Consider the following 19,094-nt stretch of genomic DNA (forward strand, 5'->3'; position numbering starts at 1 on the left):
CTCCTAGTCTGGTTGGGTTCTGTTGGTAGGATGGAGGGTCCATCTTCTTCATCTCAGGCAGCAGAATGTCTTGGACTGCCAGAAGTGTTTAGTGGAAGATCCCCACAGTCATTCTGGAGCAGAAGTTGCCAGGGAATAGGACAGTGGGAAAGGTAAGTATCTCCTCCTTAAGACAGAGTAACTTAAATTCAACTTGGAATTTACCTCATCAGGGAAGATTAAATGTGCACAACCCATTTTCTACAACATGCATACTGTAAATGAATGCTTCTTGAAACCACATGTCCCCTTTCAGCTTTATTAATTTAGTCAAAGCTAATTGCACTAACCTGTAAGCAAGCAGTGTCATGGGTTTTAATGACACAACATCCTGAACAGCCTAGTACACACTACAGAATGAAACCATCTTCATGCCCAAGTTATCGTTCAAGCTTTATGTGGTCATATCCATAGCATGGATTAGCCTTCCCCAACCTGATGCCCTCTGGATGGGTTGGACTACAGCTCCCATCATCTCTTTCTGGCTGGGGATAATGGGAGCTGTATTCCAACTCATCTGGAGGGCACCAGGTTGGGGAAAGCTGATGTAGATCAATCTGGCAGAACCCCACTCAGCTGAGAGGAGAGCATGGCTTCAGTGAGACAAGACAGAATTGCTATGAAAATGGTGATGTTACGAGAAACACTATTTAGTTAACTCAACCGTTTAACTCATGAGATCAAAACACCTTTATCTCAGCCTTCTCATAACCACTCCTAGTGTTATCATTACTCATCAGCCTATTCTAAACAAGACATCTTTTCACATTACCTTGCTGTGCAGTGGAACGGCATAACAAAATGGAGCTGCTGGTACACAAAGTCAAACATTTATGAAATACCGCAGCACATGAGCTGCCGACGCAGTGCTTCAGAACAGCAAAAATGTAAATCAGACATGACTTGGCAATTGTATATAACACAACTCCCTTTTCTTCCCCCACACAGAAGATGTAAGAAGGGGGGCACAGGCCCGGCAGAGCACAACACAGAAAATAACTGAGAATGCCACGGTGTCACATTTTTGTACAGTGAAAAGGTTCATCAGGTTGCTTTTCGAACCACAGGTAGCATTCCAGTAAGGTAGCAATTTCTAAAGTGAGGTGGTGGCGCTAATTTGCCTTCTGCTTCTTCGCACATTGCATAATTAACTAATTGAATGCAATTGCCACAGGATCTTGTAGCCTCCCAAACCATAGGGGGCTTTAAAATAGGCTATTAAGCAAATTAATGAAAGGTAGGCTCATCCATCTCCATATAAGCCAATATGGAACAACTTCCACGTTCGGAGAAACTGCTGACTTAGAGGCACTGGATGGCCACCTCTGGCCAAAAATCACCCCTGAGAATCAGCCTAAACCTCCCTGCCCCCAACACCATCCCAGTCATCCTTCACTCATATTTGTATCTCTCATTCTAATGACTTCAGCTGCTGAGTTATTTAGGTAATGTCATTAAATGCAGTACATAAAAGAATTAGATCAACACAGCATCCACAACTCACAGTTCTACGAACCAGCCTGGGCTCACGTAAGGAGATCTGTTGCATGGCACACCAAACATGATGAGAGTCTGCTTCATTTCATGCACAAGGCATATTTTAGAAAAACATCCGCCCTCAATTTTTATGTGATGGTGATAGAGCACAATTGCTCTGTTGCTTCAGGAACCCAAAGTAAGCAAAAACTAGGGGAAGATTACACACACCCAGCTTGACCCACAGATTCAGAGCTGAGCGAGTTCACACACTTGGCCGCTAGATCTCCGTGGGAGCTTCAACATGCACACGGAGGGGTTACACGGGCAGGCTTTGTTTCATTTGTTTCAATCAGGAGGGGGAGAGGAAAGTGATGCATACACAGAGCTGCCTCTTCCTTTGCAGTGTAAGGGGAAGCACGTGTCTGGACCTGGAGCGCAATGTGTAGTGGAACCCAGTGGAGACTGGTGGCTCCGATTTTGGTGGGGAAGTGAATCCATTCCAGGTTTCAGCCAGAAGTCTGAAAGAGCTATCCAAGGTGCTGGGCTTAATTTGGGAGCGTGGGGTTCAGCACCTTGGATAGCGCCTTTAGAGGTCTGGCGGGTTCTGACTGAAACACAGAATAGATTCACAGCCCACCAAACTCAGAGCCACCAGCCCCACTAATGGAACATACCTAAGGATCATTTGGGGCTTTTCTACATGAGGGTTTTAAGTCACCACTTTACCAAAGCTGCTTCTTCCTGTTTCTTTGTGGGATTAAGATCGGCTCCTTTAGACATGTTTTTTTCTGGGGGAGGGGGGACTTTCTCTGCCTTTTTATACATTCCATTAAACAACCACTAGGTGGCTCCATGGTATAGCGGAATTGCACAAATACACTAGGGTTTCAAGCAGCCATTCATGGAAATACCAGACTTTCCTTATTAGAAAAAGAAAACACTAAAATGGTTGCAAAGCATGGCAGAGGCCCTGGAAGATGACAATGTCACGTAAAGCACCCGCAAGCTACCACAAGTGAGGAATCACGAGTGCACAATAAATGCCTCAAATAGAAAGGGTCTCAGTCAGGTTGATGAGGATGATGTTAACATGTGTGTAGACATATGACTGACTTTCACAATAGTAAACCATAACATGTTGTTGTAAGATTGGGGGTTTGGACAGGAGATGGTTAATGGGGCCAGAAGTACTGCTGAAGACTCCCTTAATAGTCAGTGGCAAAGCTGCCACTGCCAGGCACAACCTTTGTTAGGAAAACTACAGGAAATGGCCCAAGAAAGCTAGGGATGATAATGAGAGAAGATGGGTCAACTTTAGCACCCACCCCCTTCCGGCCAAAAGGAGAAAGCAAACTAGCAGTGAGTGGAAAAGAACAGAAACTCCCATTTGAATCAGGAAATCAGTTTGAGTCAGGACAGAGTGGAAGAGACACTGAGAGCCATAGGGATACAGCAAATGCCTTTTGAAGAGCTGCTTCTCTCTAGAGATCTCATATGGGGAAATGAATTTAGACGTTTATTGGAATGTTTAAGTTGTACCTCTACCTATGGTCATCCTGCATATTTGTAAATAAACATAAATATGATAAAACACTATAAGCCTCCAGTGACCAAAAAAGTGTAAGCACTGCACCCCAGCAAAGCCTCACTGCTCAGGGAAATTGGGGCGAGCCTAACAATATAAAACCATCTTTAGTCAGCCATTTTACTGGTTTGATCTGAATTTAAAAATATACTACCCTTTTCTAAAATGCCCAATCCACACAATAACAACATCTTCAGAGCTATGAAACTCAGGGTCAAACTACACATCACATTAAATGCATAGCATGCAGCTGACTAGCTCTTCGTTGTTTACTCACAAGAAAATGTGAGGATCTGGACTGGCACCACCACATGCAGGTAGGGAGGTTTAAAACTTGTCTCCCCCAATTGCTGGTATTCTGAAATCCCTCCCCACCGCAATGTGGAAGCTAAACGAAAAAACAAAAAAACACCTCCATTGGCACCACTGTGGAAACTAAGCAGATGGGAAGTGAAGAGCTGGATTGGGCCCCACGCATTTAATTGTGAGTAAAAATCAGAGAGGGGTAGTTGCATGCTACGTATTTAACATAAGGTGTAGTTTGATCCTCATTGTATAGAAGACATGCTGATCTTACAGTGAAAGTGTCAGTATATCAATAATAAATATTTAATATAAAAATACGCTAGATATTGGCAACCTCCTTTGGTTTACTAGGACGTGATATTGTACAAAACTGTTGTGCTTTGAAACAGCATTATTACTTGCAAGCATAGCCTGCGTTTCAGTGAGAACGTTTTCAGTAGCTGTAGGCTGGAGTACAGCTGACCTCCTCACTGAGACTGTTGCACGTGCCTTTTGGAACGCTGGTGATTTCCATACAGCTGCTGCCAACCACGTCGGTTTCGTTGAGCACGGACCATTGCCAGATGCATCTGTGATTGTGAAGTGTCACCCCTCTGCATTCCTACGTTAAAAGTTAAAACAATAAGATGATTATTGTTTCTTAAGGCAAAGCGCTTAGTCTTTCATGTACAAAAAGAAAACGTATTTTCCACGACTAATTATTTTTTCCAACAAGTTGCATGAGATATCATTACACTAAGTGGTACATGGGCCTAGAATGAATTTGTTTCATTTTATTTATTGATTATTAATTTATTTAATACATTTCATGTTACTTTTCAAGACCAAAGGTCTTCCCAAAGCAGTTAATCATCATAGTTATTACGACAGTACATTAAAACAACACAGTATCCAATTACTTCTGCTACTTACATGTTAACTTCTTAGGGTGCAATCCTAGGCATGTTTAAACAGAAAATAAGTCCTACAACTCCCAGCATGCCTTAGCCAGGGTTGGAATGTTGGAACATGCTGGGAATTGTAGGACTTTTTCCGCCTTAACATACATAGGACTGAGCACTTAGTCTACTGACAACATAGCAAGGATCAATAAAGTAAATTGTAGGCATACCAGACAACTGTTTGAATGTTCATAGCATGGCTAGTCTAATACCCCATTATTTCACAAGTTTACATTTGATCAGGATGGTGTCATTTGAACAACTAAGAAGTATTTATTGAGGTTTCCCCAATAATTCAATTCCAGTTATAACGCTACTGGAAAATTATTAACCTTAAGAAAAAATACTGCAAGAGTTAAGAGACAACATCTAAAAAGAATCCCAGCAAGCGATGGCTTTAGAGATTAATGGACTTATGGGAACATGAGCATTTTGTGTACCATTCTCCTTTGGGATCAGGTCAGAAGGATACTAAGAGATGTTGTAACCAGCACTTTAAAATATGCACAAGATCACCTTGCTAGATTGGTGCTGCATGCATGGTACCAATCATACAGGGACGGCCCTATCATCAGGCAGACTGAGGCAGTTTCCTCAGGTGGCAGATGATGGAAGGAAGTAGCAAGGTGTTTGAGGAGAGAGCTGTATGCCACACAGCCTACCCTGCACCCCCTAACCTAGCCCACTGCCTTCAGGTGTGGTAGAGGCTGCTGTTCCATCACCAGTGTGGACGAAAATTTTAACTGCCAGACTAGTCAGCTTTGTAAATAGAATGGGAGGGGGCGCCATCTTGTTGTTCAACTCAGGCAGCAAAATCTATTGGGTCAGCCCCACAAACACATGGCCAGGGTCATCTGCTCCCAAAGTGCCAACCACCAGAAGGCTGAATGCAGGCCTTCTGTGCTTCCAAGTCCCTCCAAACAGGTGGTCGATACTGTCAAGAGTAATCAATCTGGCAGATGCACATAAAGAGATCTTTCTGTTCAGCAACACAAATGCAGCCCAATGTATGCTAGGAGGTATGGTCTTTTTGCTGAAACAAGCTAACACGCCTACTCTTCTGGAATGAGATCAACAAGAACATAGTGAAGAGCAAGCTAACTGAAATGAGCAACATAGGCTTTAAAGAAGATTGCAGTGAGTCAATTAAGATTAGCACTTGTAAAGAGAACCAACCAGAAAGCACATTTGACCATAAAAGATGATACTATGAAACCTGTTAACTCCTCCCCAACACCGTAACTTACTTTTAAGAATGGAAGTAAATTGGCTTTATTATTTTGTATAGGTTGGAAAGAGACTGATTCTGGGTCATTGGGTTGAGATGGGGGACAAGACATCTAAATGAGGAAGGCTTGAAGCATCTAACAGAAATGCCTTTTGGTTACTCTCCAATGAGACTTACTGTTTTCACAGTGAGGTCCTTTCCAGCCTTGGCACAGACACCAGTAGCTGCCATTCCCAGGAACACAAACTCCCTCATTCATGCAGGGGTTGGGCATACAGAGATTCACTGGCCTCTGGGCCTCTGGAATAGGCAGAGAAGATAGCAGACCATGCTGACTGTTAGGACACAAGAAGAAAGTCACTCAGTGCTGCAGGACTTGGCATTTTTGTTTGTTTTTTGGGGAGAAGAGATCAATGAAGACCTCTCCTTGGATCACAGAAACTCCTTGTACAGGGGTGCAGAACTTCAGGCCTGGTCTCAATCTGGCCCGTCGGGGTTTCCCAGAAGGACATGCCCCCTGTCCCTGCCCCACTCTCTTTCCCTCAACCACCTATTCTTTGGTGGTTTCTTGGCTTTTGTGCAGTTTTTGTCCCCATTCTAAAAGTCTGAAATGCCTCTTCTGGGATAAAATATGTTGGTATTTAAGCCAGAATATCCAAGTCTTTTGGGCCCTGGAAATGGAATTCAGCCCTTGGGCTGAAAGAGGTTCAACATCCCTGCCTGAGAGGAAGGAAGGCCTTGCTCCTATGACAAATCTGGAACACAGGGAGCTGAGTCAGACCCTTGGGCCATCTAGCCCAGTATGGTTGACATTGCCTGGGAGCAGCTCTCCAGGGTTTCAGGCAGGTGTTCTTCCAGTCCTACCTGGGAATCCCAGGGATTGAACCTGGGACCTTCTGCCCCCAAAGCACATGCTCTACTACTGAGCTACAGCCTCCGTAGATCTTACTCTACAGACTGAGCCCATTAAACAATTTAATACATTCCATTAAACAATTTAATACTTCTGCCCCCAAAGCACATGCTCTACTACTGAGCTACAGCCTCCGTAGATCTTACTCTACAGACTGAGCCCATTAAACAATTTAACAATTTAATTTTATTAACAATTTAATTTAATACAATTTATTTAAATTTAAATAAATTTAAATTTATTAAATTTAATAAATTTAATGACAAAATCACACCTGAACGGAACTTTTTCATTGTTGAACTGAGGACTTCAGCATGCTTCTCCAGGCCTTATTTATAGCACACTCCTTGGCTCACAGTTATTGGTCCTATTTTAATGTTTGCCACTTGCATCATCACATTCCCTTCCTTCCCACACAGGAACTGACAACGTATTACCTCCCCAACTATTACATAAATGGATCAACTACAGCCCCAAGGTCATTCCCATCACGGGTTCTGCTGTGTAAACAAAGCACACTGACCCATGGAAGAGCAACTCATCATCTGGCCCATTATCACAAACAATCCCTGTTTGATGTGTGAGGAATGCACTGCTAATCTTGGATGAACAAGATATTACATGATGAAGTACAGATCATCTGTGATTCCTTTGATCTCAGACACATTAAAAAGATTTGACTCACTATTTGAAGGTGGTTCATGCTGGAGATCAACAGGGGAGGGGCAAAAGTTTAATTTGGACTTCTCAACCTCAAAAAAAGAAGAAGTTACATATCCACTGTTTTAAGTTAAGCCTACGTTTATCTTGCATGAAGAAAGCTTTTGCTCTGGACACATGATATTGGCTATGCCAATAAACAAATGGCAATGTTTAAAAGAACAACATTCAATGATTTATTTACAGAAGCATGGAAAACAGGGCCAACTCTAGGTTTGGGGGGGCAGGCAGAGTGCTCTCTGGAGGGGCCCCTCCACTGTCGGTAGGCCCTGGTGGGCTTACCTCACAGCATCAGCAGTGCTGAGTGGCTAAGCCTATGTATCCACCATTTAAATTTCCCACAGTGCCTCTGACATACTGCTGCTATGCCATTGTGGGATGTTTAAAAAGTGGCTAGACCCAAATGGCCAGCACTGCTCAGAGAACCCAGTAGATTTTATTTATTTTTAAGCTGAGTCCAGAGAAGGCATCAGCAGTGGGTCCTAACAGTCATTTGTCTAATCACGCCTAGTTACCTATACATAGAATCATAGAATAGTAGGGTTGGAAGGGGCCTACAAGGCCATCGAGTCCAGCCCCCTGCTCAATGCAGGAATCCAAGTCAGAGCTTCCCTGACAGATGGCTGTCTAGCCTCATCTTGTGCACAAGACCAGCCCACCACCTCCCTAGGTAACTGGTTCCATTGTCGTATTGCTCTAACAGTCAGGAAGCTTCTCCTGATGCTCAGCTGGAATCTGGCTTCCTGTAACTTGAGCCCGTTATTGTGTGTCCTGCACTCTGGGATGATGGAGAAGAGATCCTGGCCTTCCTCTCTGTGACAATCTTTCAAGGACTTGAAGAGTGCTATCATATCTCCCCTCAGTCTTCTCTTCTCAAGGCTAAACATGCCCAGTTCTTTCAGTCTCCCTTCATAGGGCTTTGTTTCCAGTCCCCTGATCATCTTTGTTGTCCTCCTCTGAACCCTCTCCAGTTTGTTTGCATCCTTCTTAAAATGTGATGCCTAGAACTGGACACAGTACTCCAGATGAGGCCTAACCAGTGGTGAGTAGAGGGGAACTAGTACTTCCCGGGATTTGGAAGCTATGCTTCTATTAATGCAGCCCAAAAGAGCACTGGCCTTTTTTGCAGCCACATGACATTGTTGGCGCATATTCAGCCAACAAGCATATTCAGCTTGTGATCTACAACAATTCCAAGATCCTTCTCGCTTGTAGTGTTGCTGAGCCATGTATCCCCCATCTTGTAACTGTCTATTATGCCTACAGCATTCCCACAGTCCACAAGAGAGGTTACTTGATCAAAAAATGAGATCAGATTTGTCTGGCAGGATGTTCTTGACAAATCCATGTTGGCTTCAAGTAATCACTGATTATCCGTTTTGAAGATAGGGACAACATTAGCCCTCCTCCAGTCATCTGGCACTTCACCCGTCCTCCATGATTTCTCAAAGATAGTTTTACTTACTTTCGAGTAAGCAGACATTGTCGAGTAAGCATATCACTCGGGGGGGGGGGTGTTAAACTGCCCCTGATTTTTCTCCCAAATTTTACCTCCCCCGTGAAGGGAAGGGGGGTAGTTTAAAAAAAAGAAAGAAAAAAAGGACTCAGATGTATCCATGAGTGCATGGTTATGTACATGGAAAGTTCAAACAGCATAAAGCAGGGATTGGCAACTTGCGGCCCTCCAGATGTTTTAGACCACAACTCCCATCAACCCTAGCCAGCATATCCAATGGTGAGGGATTATCAGAGTTGTAGGTCAAAACATCTGGAGGACCACAACTTGTCCACTCCTGGCAGAAAGAGTAATACATTACCCTAAATGGGTTTACAAACTGCAGTTTGACTACTCGCAGTACCACACAGTTTGGCTTTTTAACAAACTAAAAATAAACCTAAGAACAGGACATGGGATTAGGTGTAACTGCACGCTAGCCACTTATAGCATTTGCTTGCTTCTCCCACTGAATGACGTGAGGCAGGTGATGACCTGGGCGAGAGGCACCCCATCTTTCAAATGCTTTCCCCAGGGAGGCCCGCCGGATGTCTGAGCTGCTGTCTTCTTACTTTCTCATGCTTTTTGAACAGCAAAGAAGTTTTAGCTCTGAATTTGATACTGTTTCTGGTGGCAATTTTGTATTTTATGATGTTCTTTTAACTTGAAATAGGTAAGCTTACCTGATACATTTGACTGAAAGGCAGGATGTACAGTTATTAATAAATAAACTTTTTTAAAAATGTACTGTAACCACTGGGTACAAAATATAACCAGAAACTCAAAATAACCATCTTACCGTCACAAAGTCTTTCAGTGATCAGGCCTTCCTGATGTTTGAGATCTTCATAAGAAGACATTCTCAGCAGGTTATTTTGAGAACCTGCCATCCTCAATAATGAGCCCGTTGGGTCATGTCCCATCCCAATGACAAGCAGTGATATGCCGTGATTACGTAGCTGCTGAGCAGGGACGATGGCATCCTCCACTCCGGTCCCCCCTGTGATCACCACCACCACCTTCTTCACACCTGGCCTTGCTCCTCTTTGGACAGTCATAATGTCATCATAAATGTGCAGCAAGGAGCTGCCAACCGAGGCAGAGCCACCCACAACGGGAGCCTGGTTGATGGCTTCATGGAGAGCTGAACTACTAACATATGTGTCCAGCCCAAAAACAGTTTGGGGCCTTTTGCCGAAGACAACAAGGCCTATCTGTGTCACGTCCCGATTGATGTCAAACTGGAATGAGAGGCTGCTGACAAAGGTTTTCAGCTGCACAAAGTTGTTCCTTCCAACCGAAGCAGAGGAATCCAAAGCAAACACCAAATCTAAGGGCTGAGATGGGCAGCCTAAGGAGAAAGGAGCAGATGTTAGGCTTTCAAGAACATGAGTCATTTATTTGAATAGCTGGAGGGCATCTAAAAATGTGCAAAGGGAAAAGAATTATATTTACCTAGGATTATTATTGACATTATGTTGGGTCAGAGATAGTACATTTGTCTCAGAATAGCAAATATTTCAATTAAAGAGATTGCACTGTACACAGACACTAAACAAGCAATAAAGAAAAGCGAACCTAGTGTAGTGTAATAGCTGAAAAGTTGGATTAGTGAGTCCTGAGTTCAAGTCCTCATTCAATTAACAAAGCTCACTGGGTGATCTTGGGCCAGACACCACCTCTCAGCCTACCCTACCTCAAAGGGTTGTTGTTAGAATAAAATAGTGGGCGGAGGGGTGGAGAGAGAAAATGTATACCATCCGGAACTCCTTGGAAGAAGGGTGGCATAAAAATGTAACAAATGAAATGAAATAAATGAAAACATTATTTCATTCATTTCTAAATAGTTGACTCAATAGAAAGCAACCTTCAAGTGGAAATATCAAAGCTATTCATTTAGAAAGCACAAACATTTTATTGTGTAAGAAAGTAGAGATTAAGATCTAAATCAATTCCCTCTGACTCTTGACCAGCAATCACCTTCTGAGGTGTTTTTGAAGAGCAGGTTAGAGGAACACATGAGATTGATTAGCAAATAGCAAGTCCTTTTTCATTTCAGGCAACTTGGACTTAATGAACTTTGCTGAGAGGTGATGCCTTTGTTCCCATGTTCTATCACACATCTTCAAGTAAGCATCAGAACATGCATTCCGCAACAGCATGTTTAAGGTGTACTTCCAACCAATAGGAGACACCAATAGATACCAATTGGTACTGTATCTTTACCTAGAACCCTTACCTTGGCTCTCTAAACTGCAGATTTTTCTCTGCAGTTCAGGGATCTTGTTGAATAGATCTTGTGGGGTTGAGTAGACAATGGTCCGCTTTGGATTCCCTGTAATTTTATCCAGCTCTGCTCTCAGAAATTCACTGCCAATTCCAATGAGGAAGACGTCTTGCCCCCTGCTGTACTTAGCTGCTTCCACCACTGAATCCTGAGCATTTGAATCTGTGAGCAAGACGACCACACGGAGCAGGTCGTCGGGGACATCAGCGAAGACTGGTGCACTCTTAAAGCCATGTTGCGTAACATACCGTAAAGCTTTGCCAGTCAAGGTGCTCCCTCCACTGAATTGCATGGTATCAATGGCCTTCACCAAACTAAGCACGTCTTTGAGGTCCCCCACTCTCACCGTCACCTTGACATCGTTGCTATATTGGGCCACACCCACATCCCCTGGAGTCTCTCTACTCCACACTGTTTGCAGAAATCTTTTCAGGAAAGCTTTATAGCGCAAGAATCCTTCCAGGGTGGTGCTAGATGAACTGTCCATCAGAAAAAGAAGGTCCACGCTGCATTCTAGACTCAGCTTGGGTGCTGGAAAATGATTAAAAAGTAGCCCAAAACAATAAGAAACCCAAATGAAAGCAGAACAAGAAGCTTCTAACGTAAAGTACAGAGTAGTCACTTAGATCTGCCAGCATTTAATTACAAATATTTTCTTCTCCAAGATGGGGACAGGGGTGGAACCAGGGTAGGCTTAGAGTTATGATCACTAATAAGTGAAACATGTAGTGATCATTACGCTAGTTCAAGCAACATATGGGATTTCCCTGGTTCAGTTGTTCACTTCCACCTACAGTGAGGGAGGCAGGGCAGGAAGTGCAGAAGCCTGAGCCCTCCTCTGAATCTCACCATGAGTAGCCTCCTCAGGAACATATAACAGGTGACAAGGCAGGCACTAAGATATACGACCAGAAATGAATTACTTGATCCATGGCTTCATAGAAATTCCTAGCAGAAACAATCCTTGGGGCTTTTTCAGATGGAGCTTTTATCCTGCTATGGAGATGACTCTCTCACAGAAGTTTGCGGGCTCTTTACATGACACCACGAACCTCCAGGGCATCTCCAGCCATTTTCCCCAGCCTATCTCATGTTTTCCCCAAACACAAAAAAGTGGTATTTTTTCCATCCCACGGAACAGGAGCGCCATGACCTCCCTGTGAAATTCTCCAATAGTGGAAGAAACCGCTGTGTCTGCTTGGCTGTGGGCTGTGCTCTCTCCATGCCTGCCATGTAAATGCTTGAGCACATTTCTCGATTGGAGGGAGAAGAGGGTAAAATGCCTCCCTACAACGAAGGGAGAGAGATCTGATCCCCCACCCCACTAAGCTCAGAATCAATGTCCTCTGTTGATTCAGAGCACCCCATTAAGTTCAATGGGGCTTACTTTCAAGTAAGTGTGCTGAGGGTTGCAGACTTATCGCGCGATCTTATTTCTACTCAGAAGTAAGTCCCATTAAGCTCAATGGGACTTACTTCCAAGTAAGTGTGCCGAGGGTTGCAGACTTACAGCACAATCTTATGTCTACTCAGAAGCAAGTCATAGCTTTCCTACTACAGCACAAGTTAAGAGAAGAAAACAAAAAGTGCCAGGTGTGAGGAGAGCCTTGTTCTGTGTAGCAATCCCCTTATACATAGGACCTATGTGCAGAGGTTACTGAGGAGAGACTTGTGATTTTGGATCTTGTCATTTAGGTACTTCCTATTAACAGCCTCCAAAATTACTTTGTGGTTGCTGCCTCTCTGAGACAGCAACCTTTTGGGTATGAAGAAGAAAGCACACAGATGAGAAAGTTCAGTGATCTTGTTGAATACAGAACACAAAGCTAACAGCTCAATCCTTTACATATCTGCTTAGAAGTCCCACTGAGCTCAGTTGGGCTTACTCCCAGGTAAGTAGGTATATGATTGCAGTCTAAACGTCCTGAAATCATAGCACCTTCAGGAACCTTGAGATCCTGATATAAATATATTGACTTTGAAGTAGGTCCCATTGACTTCAGAGGGGCCTTCTTCCCAGTCAATGTGATTAGGATCACAACCTTAGCCTGAGTATCTATTACCAAAAACAAGAAGGAAAAACAAATAGCCCTAGCCCTCATCCAAAACATGTAATGTGATGTTTTGTTTGTTTTTAATTAATCTTCCCAACCATTACCCTTTCCTGCTCTTCCCCATTATAGAACAAACATAATAATGATAACCAGAACTACTGCAGGAAACTGATTGATGTTCCTGACATATTAAAAACCAAAGCGCAAGTGCCTAAGATCAAAAGACATACCACAGTTAGTATCTCCTCGAAATCCAGCTGGGCAGACACAGTGGTATCCTTCTAATCCCTGTTGTATGCACGTGCCTCCATTCTGGCAAGGGTGGGAACTACAAGGATCTAAAAACCAGGAAAGAGAGAGAAAGTGGTGGCGGCAGGTGCTATTTAATTTTTTATCAGTGGTTATTCAGTCAATGTTTTAGCTACAAGCAAAATGAAAAGCTGGCCAAGCTTCACAGTACAATTTAATCTAATTACCCCAATATCCCTGCTTTGTGTTCAGCAAGAGTGTAACTTGTCATATAGATACACAAAATAAACCCTGGAAGGCAGGACTGTTGGGAAGATAAATGGGAGGAATTATGTACACTACCCTGAGCTCTTTGGAGAAAAGGAGGAATGCAAATGTAATAATAAATGAATATTTTTCTTGAATCATACTAATCATGCTGCCTATCATGATAGGCAGCATAACACACTAGATAGGTGTGTTCAGACTTCTAGACCAGAGGGTGGTGAGTAAAGCAGAGTAGGATGAACTGTTATATCATGGCAAAGAGCAATGCTGACTAGCTTCTTGAATATTAAGGCTTTATTGTATGACTGGGTAAGCTTAAAGGGGAATCTCCCACCTGGAACCCTTCCCCCTTGTCACAGGAGAACCTATGTAATAAAACACTCATAGTAAAAAAAAACCAAAAAACCCAATGTAGTAAAACCCTAAGAATAAAACCTAGAAAAATGTAAGTTCAAATGTCACAGGTCAGTTAAAAAGAAATACTAGGCCCATTACAGAAACAGTTGAATTGGAAACGGTTAATGGGTTTTATGATCAAAGGATTTTTTATTTTTTGTAATATTTTGTAATATTTGTAATATTTCAAATATTTTGACAACTTAACAATATTTTGTTTTTTGTTCTTTGGTAATAGGACTTTGGTAATAGTTACAGAATCATGTAACTCTGTGTGTGTGTGTGTGTGTGTGTGTACACATACACGTACGCGTACACACAGACAGACATATATTTAAAATCTAAGAATAGAAGTAAAAGATGTATGCTGATGATCTGGTGCTTTTGTCTTTAATGCAGATTGATATGAAAAAGTTGCTAAATTGATCTTTATGGTTAAAATTAACTTTGTAGAATAAACTTTCCTAAAACTAAAATGGAGAGCTTCTTCCTGTATTAAAATAATGCGGAACAGAGACAAGATAATCCAGGGGTTTCTTTCTGAGGTTTATGAAACTAGGCTTTCTTAGTCCTCTTTGCTAACAAACAGAATGGGTTGGATGGAGAATATGTCTGTCCGACTTCCTGAAGGCAGAATGGTTCATTCCAATCCAGTGGAGGAATCCCACTGGTAGAATGGGGGAGAAGATCTTTTTTGTGATTCCCCTCCCCTGCTGCTCCCTATGCCCCCCAAAATCTACTGGGGGCAGGGTGGAGAACAATGGAGGTGATGGTACAGGGGGCTGGAAATTGGTAAAAATCACACACACACCTGCCTTCCACTGGTGGGAGTGTTTCGAGCAGAACTCTCCTCAGGGGATGCTACTGCCAATGGAAGTACACCTCAAATCTATTAATTGATATGTTGCCTTAATTTAGCCCATTATTTTTATTTTGAAGAAACTATAATCAAGAGTTCTTACCTGGGCATGTGGTTCTGTAACATCTTGATGGATACTTGATGAAAATGTTCCTCCAGCTGAATTAGAAAAGTCAGTATACAAAACATGAGATCTGGATAAGCAGACATTTAAAAGCTATGAAGGAGAAGCAAAGACTTGCAATTCAGTTAAAATATTTACAGTGCAATCCTATACATGTCTACTCAGAATTAAGCCCCACTGAGTTTAATGGGGCTTACTGCATAGGACTGCAGCTTAAAGGTTGCATTCCTATACACCTTTACCTGGGAGTAAGCTCCACTGAAAACCATGAGACTTACTTCTGAGTAGACATGTATAGGATTGCGCTCTTAGGTATGCATTTGGTTGGGAGTTACCTCCTAGCTAAACATTACATGCAAATGTGTGTAATCAACTGCTTTTGCAAGAGGGCAAAGAGATTTGGGGTGAGGGGATGATTTGGAACTGAGAAGCACAGGGGAGGAGTGCTTAACCCTTTCCATGCTGCTTCTCCCACCCACACCCACCCTATCAGAGTTCCAAATGACGGAGTGCAAAGGCATAAATAAGGAATGTGAAATAATTAGATTTTTTCTAAATTAAAATATCCAGCAATGAGTTGGTATGTAAAAATCTATTTTGTTTTAGTATATGCATAGATGGATACTATAATGTAGCTATCAAGAAGTATCTAATAGCATTTTCCAAATTTTAGGAAATTTGAATACTCGCTGAAAAAAGCTTGGAATATTGGAAGGAGCAACATGGCAGAGGTGATTGTTACCTTGCAGAACTTTCCAATTTGTTTCATCACTGATGTCTCTAAACTCCACCTAACAACCCCTATTACCACAATTCATCACACTTCTTCTTGCCCTCCAGCAATCGTTTATGTGAGTGTATGTGTATCTGTGTGTGCATACGCACATACATACAATGTGTACGCACACACATTCCCCAGGAAGTAAATTTTCTGAATTAGATGCACACTAGTTATTTATGCATTAAGGTAAGGGATGTACATATTTTGTAAAATCTGTTCTGTCTGTGTTTTGCACAGGTGCCTTTTGTTCCATTGTCCACTCATTAACGGGATCAGATTTTTTCCAGTTTTCTGCATTTGCACAAATTCATACTTGTGAAAATGAGCACACACACGTACATTTTAATACTTTAGCCTATGGGGAAAATGCACATTTTTGGCTGGTTTTTTTTTATGTTATGTATATTTCTATGTCTAAATTTGCATAAAATTCCAGAAAGTTAAAAGAAAAACAAAAACTGGTCTACAAGTCCATGGAATCTGTGCGACTCCGGAAAAGCTGGTCTGCTGTGGAATCCATGGGTTAGATTCATAGAAATCCAAACTCATTTGAGTCCATTACAGATTTCTGTGACAACCCTAATTAAGGCTACAATCCCATTGCTATTTACCTAGGAGTAGGACTCCATAAACTCAACAGGATTTACTTCTGAGCAGGCATGTATAGGATTGCATTGTCAATCTTTGTATTACATAGTTTATTCTAACTCCAGAATTCTATTTGCCTGGACATTCTATTCTCTCTCTCTCTTCTAGGCCATCCTAAATCTTCCTATGTTTTGTCTATGCCAAAGGGGTGGGTGGGATGTGTATGCCTGTTTGTTCCCAGTAGACACAAGGTAGACTTGAATTTCTATGAGAGGAAATGAGCAGAAAAACTGAAAGGAAATACACCTTGTCAAGCCTTATTTAGATGAAAAAACAAAACAAAACGTTAGACATTACTTATCTTGCATATTATGAGGAAATATCCTCATCTCAGCACAAGGGGAATTTTGTTGCTCAGCCTACTGCCACTGAGCTGACAATATAGCTTCTGTGTTTGCAGTCTTCAGGCCTAACATTGGCTGCAATATGAGCAGGGACTATTTCCTGCCAGTGATTGAACCCTTACTCTATATCAGTGACAATCTTATACTGCTGTCAAAGGAGCAAGACAAGGAAGACATTTTCTCCCAACGAAGGGTTAAGGAAAACATCCAGAGAGACCTCGATTACTAGGCCTAGCTGTGAGTCCTGGGTCTGGCTATTTTTCTGCTGCTTGGAAACTAATCCATTGTGATGTTTTATTTAATGCATGAATACAAAGAACAGTCCTGCATCTGAATCAGCCTGGAAGAAACTCTGTTTCCTGACTTCGCTATTGTCCTGAGTTGGGGTCTTGGGTGAATCTCTTTACCTCTGTGTGTGTCTCTACTTTTCTTCCTTGTCTCACTTCTTTTGTTATTCCTGTATTTCACTTGAGAGCCTTTCTGGAGAGCCTTTCCTGGGCTTGAGCAAGCTACAAAATGTACTCTCAGTTTCTACACGCACAGCATGTAATATAGTTTCTCGCTACTCTTCAAACACACAAAGCATCAATGCATATCCATTCTGCAGGGTCTGCTCTCAGGACCACTGTGTCATGCGATAGCCATGGGGAAATCTAGCATGTTCTGGCCCGTAGAACATAATCATATCTGCTCTCTGCCTTTAGATGCAGGATTCTCCTTTTACCATTCTACCACAAATATCTGAAAACTGACCCTGGCAATGGTTTGAGAAAGTTGAACCCTGAGCGCAAATAGTGCATGCATACCATTGGCTTATCATAGACTGAAAGCCAACACAAGCAGGCTATTCAAGCTCTTTTCCTGGGGTTCTCCATGTGTCCAATGGCTTGTGTGTGAATACAGAGGAAGAGAAAGGACATATACGAAGCATCTGTACATATTTCTTACACTCACAGGCCCTTTTCTGCTATGACTCCAGTTTGTGGACACTTCCTCATCACTTCAGTTCCTGTTCCTCCCAGTTCTTATCCTTTCCTTTCTGGGTGATCTGCAATAGCTTGGGGAAGGCAGTGGGGTAAGAAGGTGCTGAAACATTCGGGCCAATTGACTTGGAGCATCTCTACACCAGCCTAAAATATCACATTTAAAACAGGGCTTTCTGCTTCTGTTTTAAATGCAGGATCATGAAGGTCTCCGTTACACATGCTTCCTTCCCCACCCCCTTCCCCCTCCTTTTCCCCCTTATCTGGGTCTTCCATATGTTTCATAATACAGCGGCTAGATGGCGCTGTGGTCTAGCTCCTCTTATTGTGGGTTTTCCTCTTTTCATGAAGGAACTCAAGCGGAACTCAGATACTAAAATTTGGTAGCTCATTATCTCCGATCTTTTAAAAAATAGAATAAAAGTCATTTAGTGCGGGAGATGCCCTGGAAGTTGACCACATTATATATGGCTCTGGTCCAGGTTATCTGAAAGACTGTATCCTCCCTTATGGAACTGCCCGTGTTCTGAGATCTTCTGGGGAGGCCCTTCTCTCAGTCCCACCACTGTCACTGGCATGTTTGGTGGGAACCCGGGAGAAGGCCTTCTCGGTGGCTGCCCCAGAGCTGTGGAACACCCTTCCGAGAGAGGCTAGGAAAGCTCCCTCCTTAATGTGTTTCCGGAGGCAGACTAAAACATTCTTGTTCTAGCAGGCCTATGGGACATAGTTGGCACCTGGGGGTAAGCTGCTAAAATGTTGTTTTAAAGTGCTGTTTTAATGTTTTAATATAATTCTAATTATATTGTTGTTTAATTTTATCTTTTAACTTTTGTATCTTTTCATATGTTTTAATTGTATATGTTTTAATTTTTGTAAGCCGCCTTGTGTCCCAGTACTGGGGAAAAGGCGGGGTATAAATATTATTATTAATAATAACAACAACAACAACAATAATAATGGATCCACAAACTTCCTTGAGTAGCCAGTCTCAACAGCAGGATAAAAGCTCCATGTGAAGAAGCCTTTGATCCTCTGGGATACTTGTCCTGATTGATTCTTTGCTGGTGCAGACTTCCTTGTTCACTGCTCCCCATAATTGCCTTTGCTATTCTAAGAATTGGTTTGACCATTTTAGGGCACAATCCTATGCAGGTTTAGACAGAAGAAAGTCCTACAACTCCCAGAATTCCCCAGCCAGCTTTGCTATTATCTTTGAGAAATCAAGGAGGACGGGTGAGGGGCCAGATGACTGGAGGAGGGCTATTGTCTCTACCTTCAAAAAAGGGCAAAAAGGAGGAACCTGGGAACTATAGACCAGTCAGTCTGACATCAATCCCTGGGAAAATTCTGGAGCAGATGATAAAGCAATCCATCTGTAAGCAACTTGAAAACAATG

General features: G+C 42.5%; 1 protein-coding gene across 2 annotated transcripts in view; it reads right to left on the bottom strand.

The window, feature by feature from the left end:
- Positions 1-285: 285 nt before the first annotated feature.
- Positions 286-19,094, bottom strand: part of VWA2 (von Willebrand factor A domain containing 2) — a 65,222-nt gene continuing 46,413 nt past the window's right edge. The window contains exons 9-15 of one of the 2 annotated variants that reach the window (XM_084846148.1): positions 14,922-14,977; positions 13,278-13,385; positions 10,946-11,524; positions 9,506-10,057; positions 5,756-5,878; positions 583-4,010; positions 286-474 (exon numbers count right to left, since the gene is read on the bottom strand). In XM_084846148.1, the coding sequence (XP_084702274.1) occupies positions 3,877-4,010; positions 5,756-5,878; positions 9,506-10,057; positions 10,946-11,524; positions 13,278-13,385; positions 14,922-14,977 (1,552 nt within the window). In that variant the 3' untranslated portion in view covers positions 286-474; positions 583-3,876. Of the gene's footprint in view, positions 4,011-5,755; positions 5,879-9,505; positions 10,058-10,945; positions 11,525-13,277; positions 13,386-14,921; positions 14,978-19,094 lie in introns of both variants that reach the window. The other variant, XM_084846149.1, reaches the window with a different exon arrangement.

This window comes from Heloderma suspectum, chromosome 3, assembly GCF_057233095.1.
Source record: "Heloderma suspectum isolate Gila_16-S chromosome 3, 16-S_ref, whole genome shotgun sequence".
In the NCBI taxonomy this organism is placed as follows: domain Eukaryota; kingdom Metazoa; phylum Chordata; class Lepidosauria; order Squamata; family Helodermatidae; genus Heloderma; species Heloderma suspectum.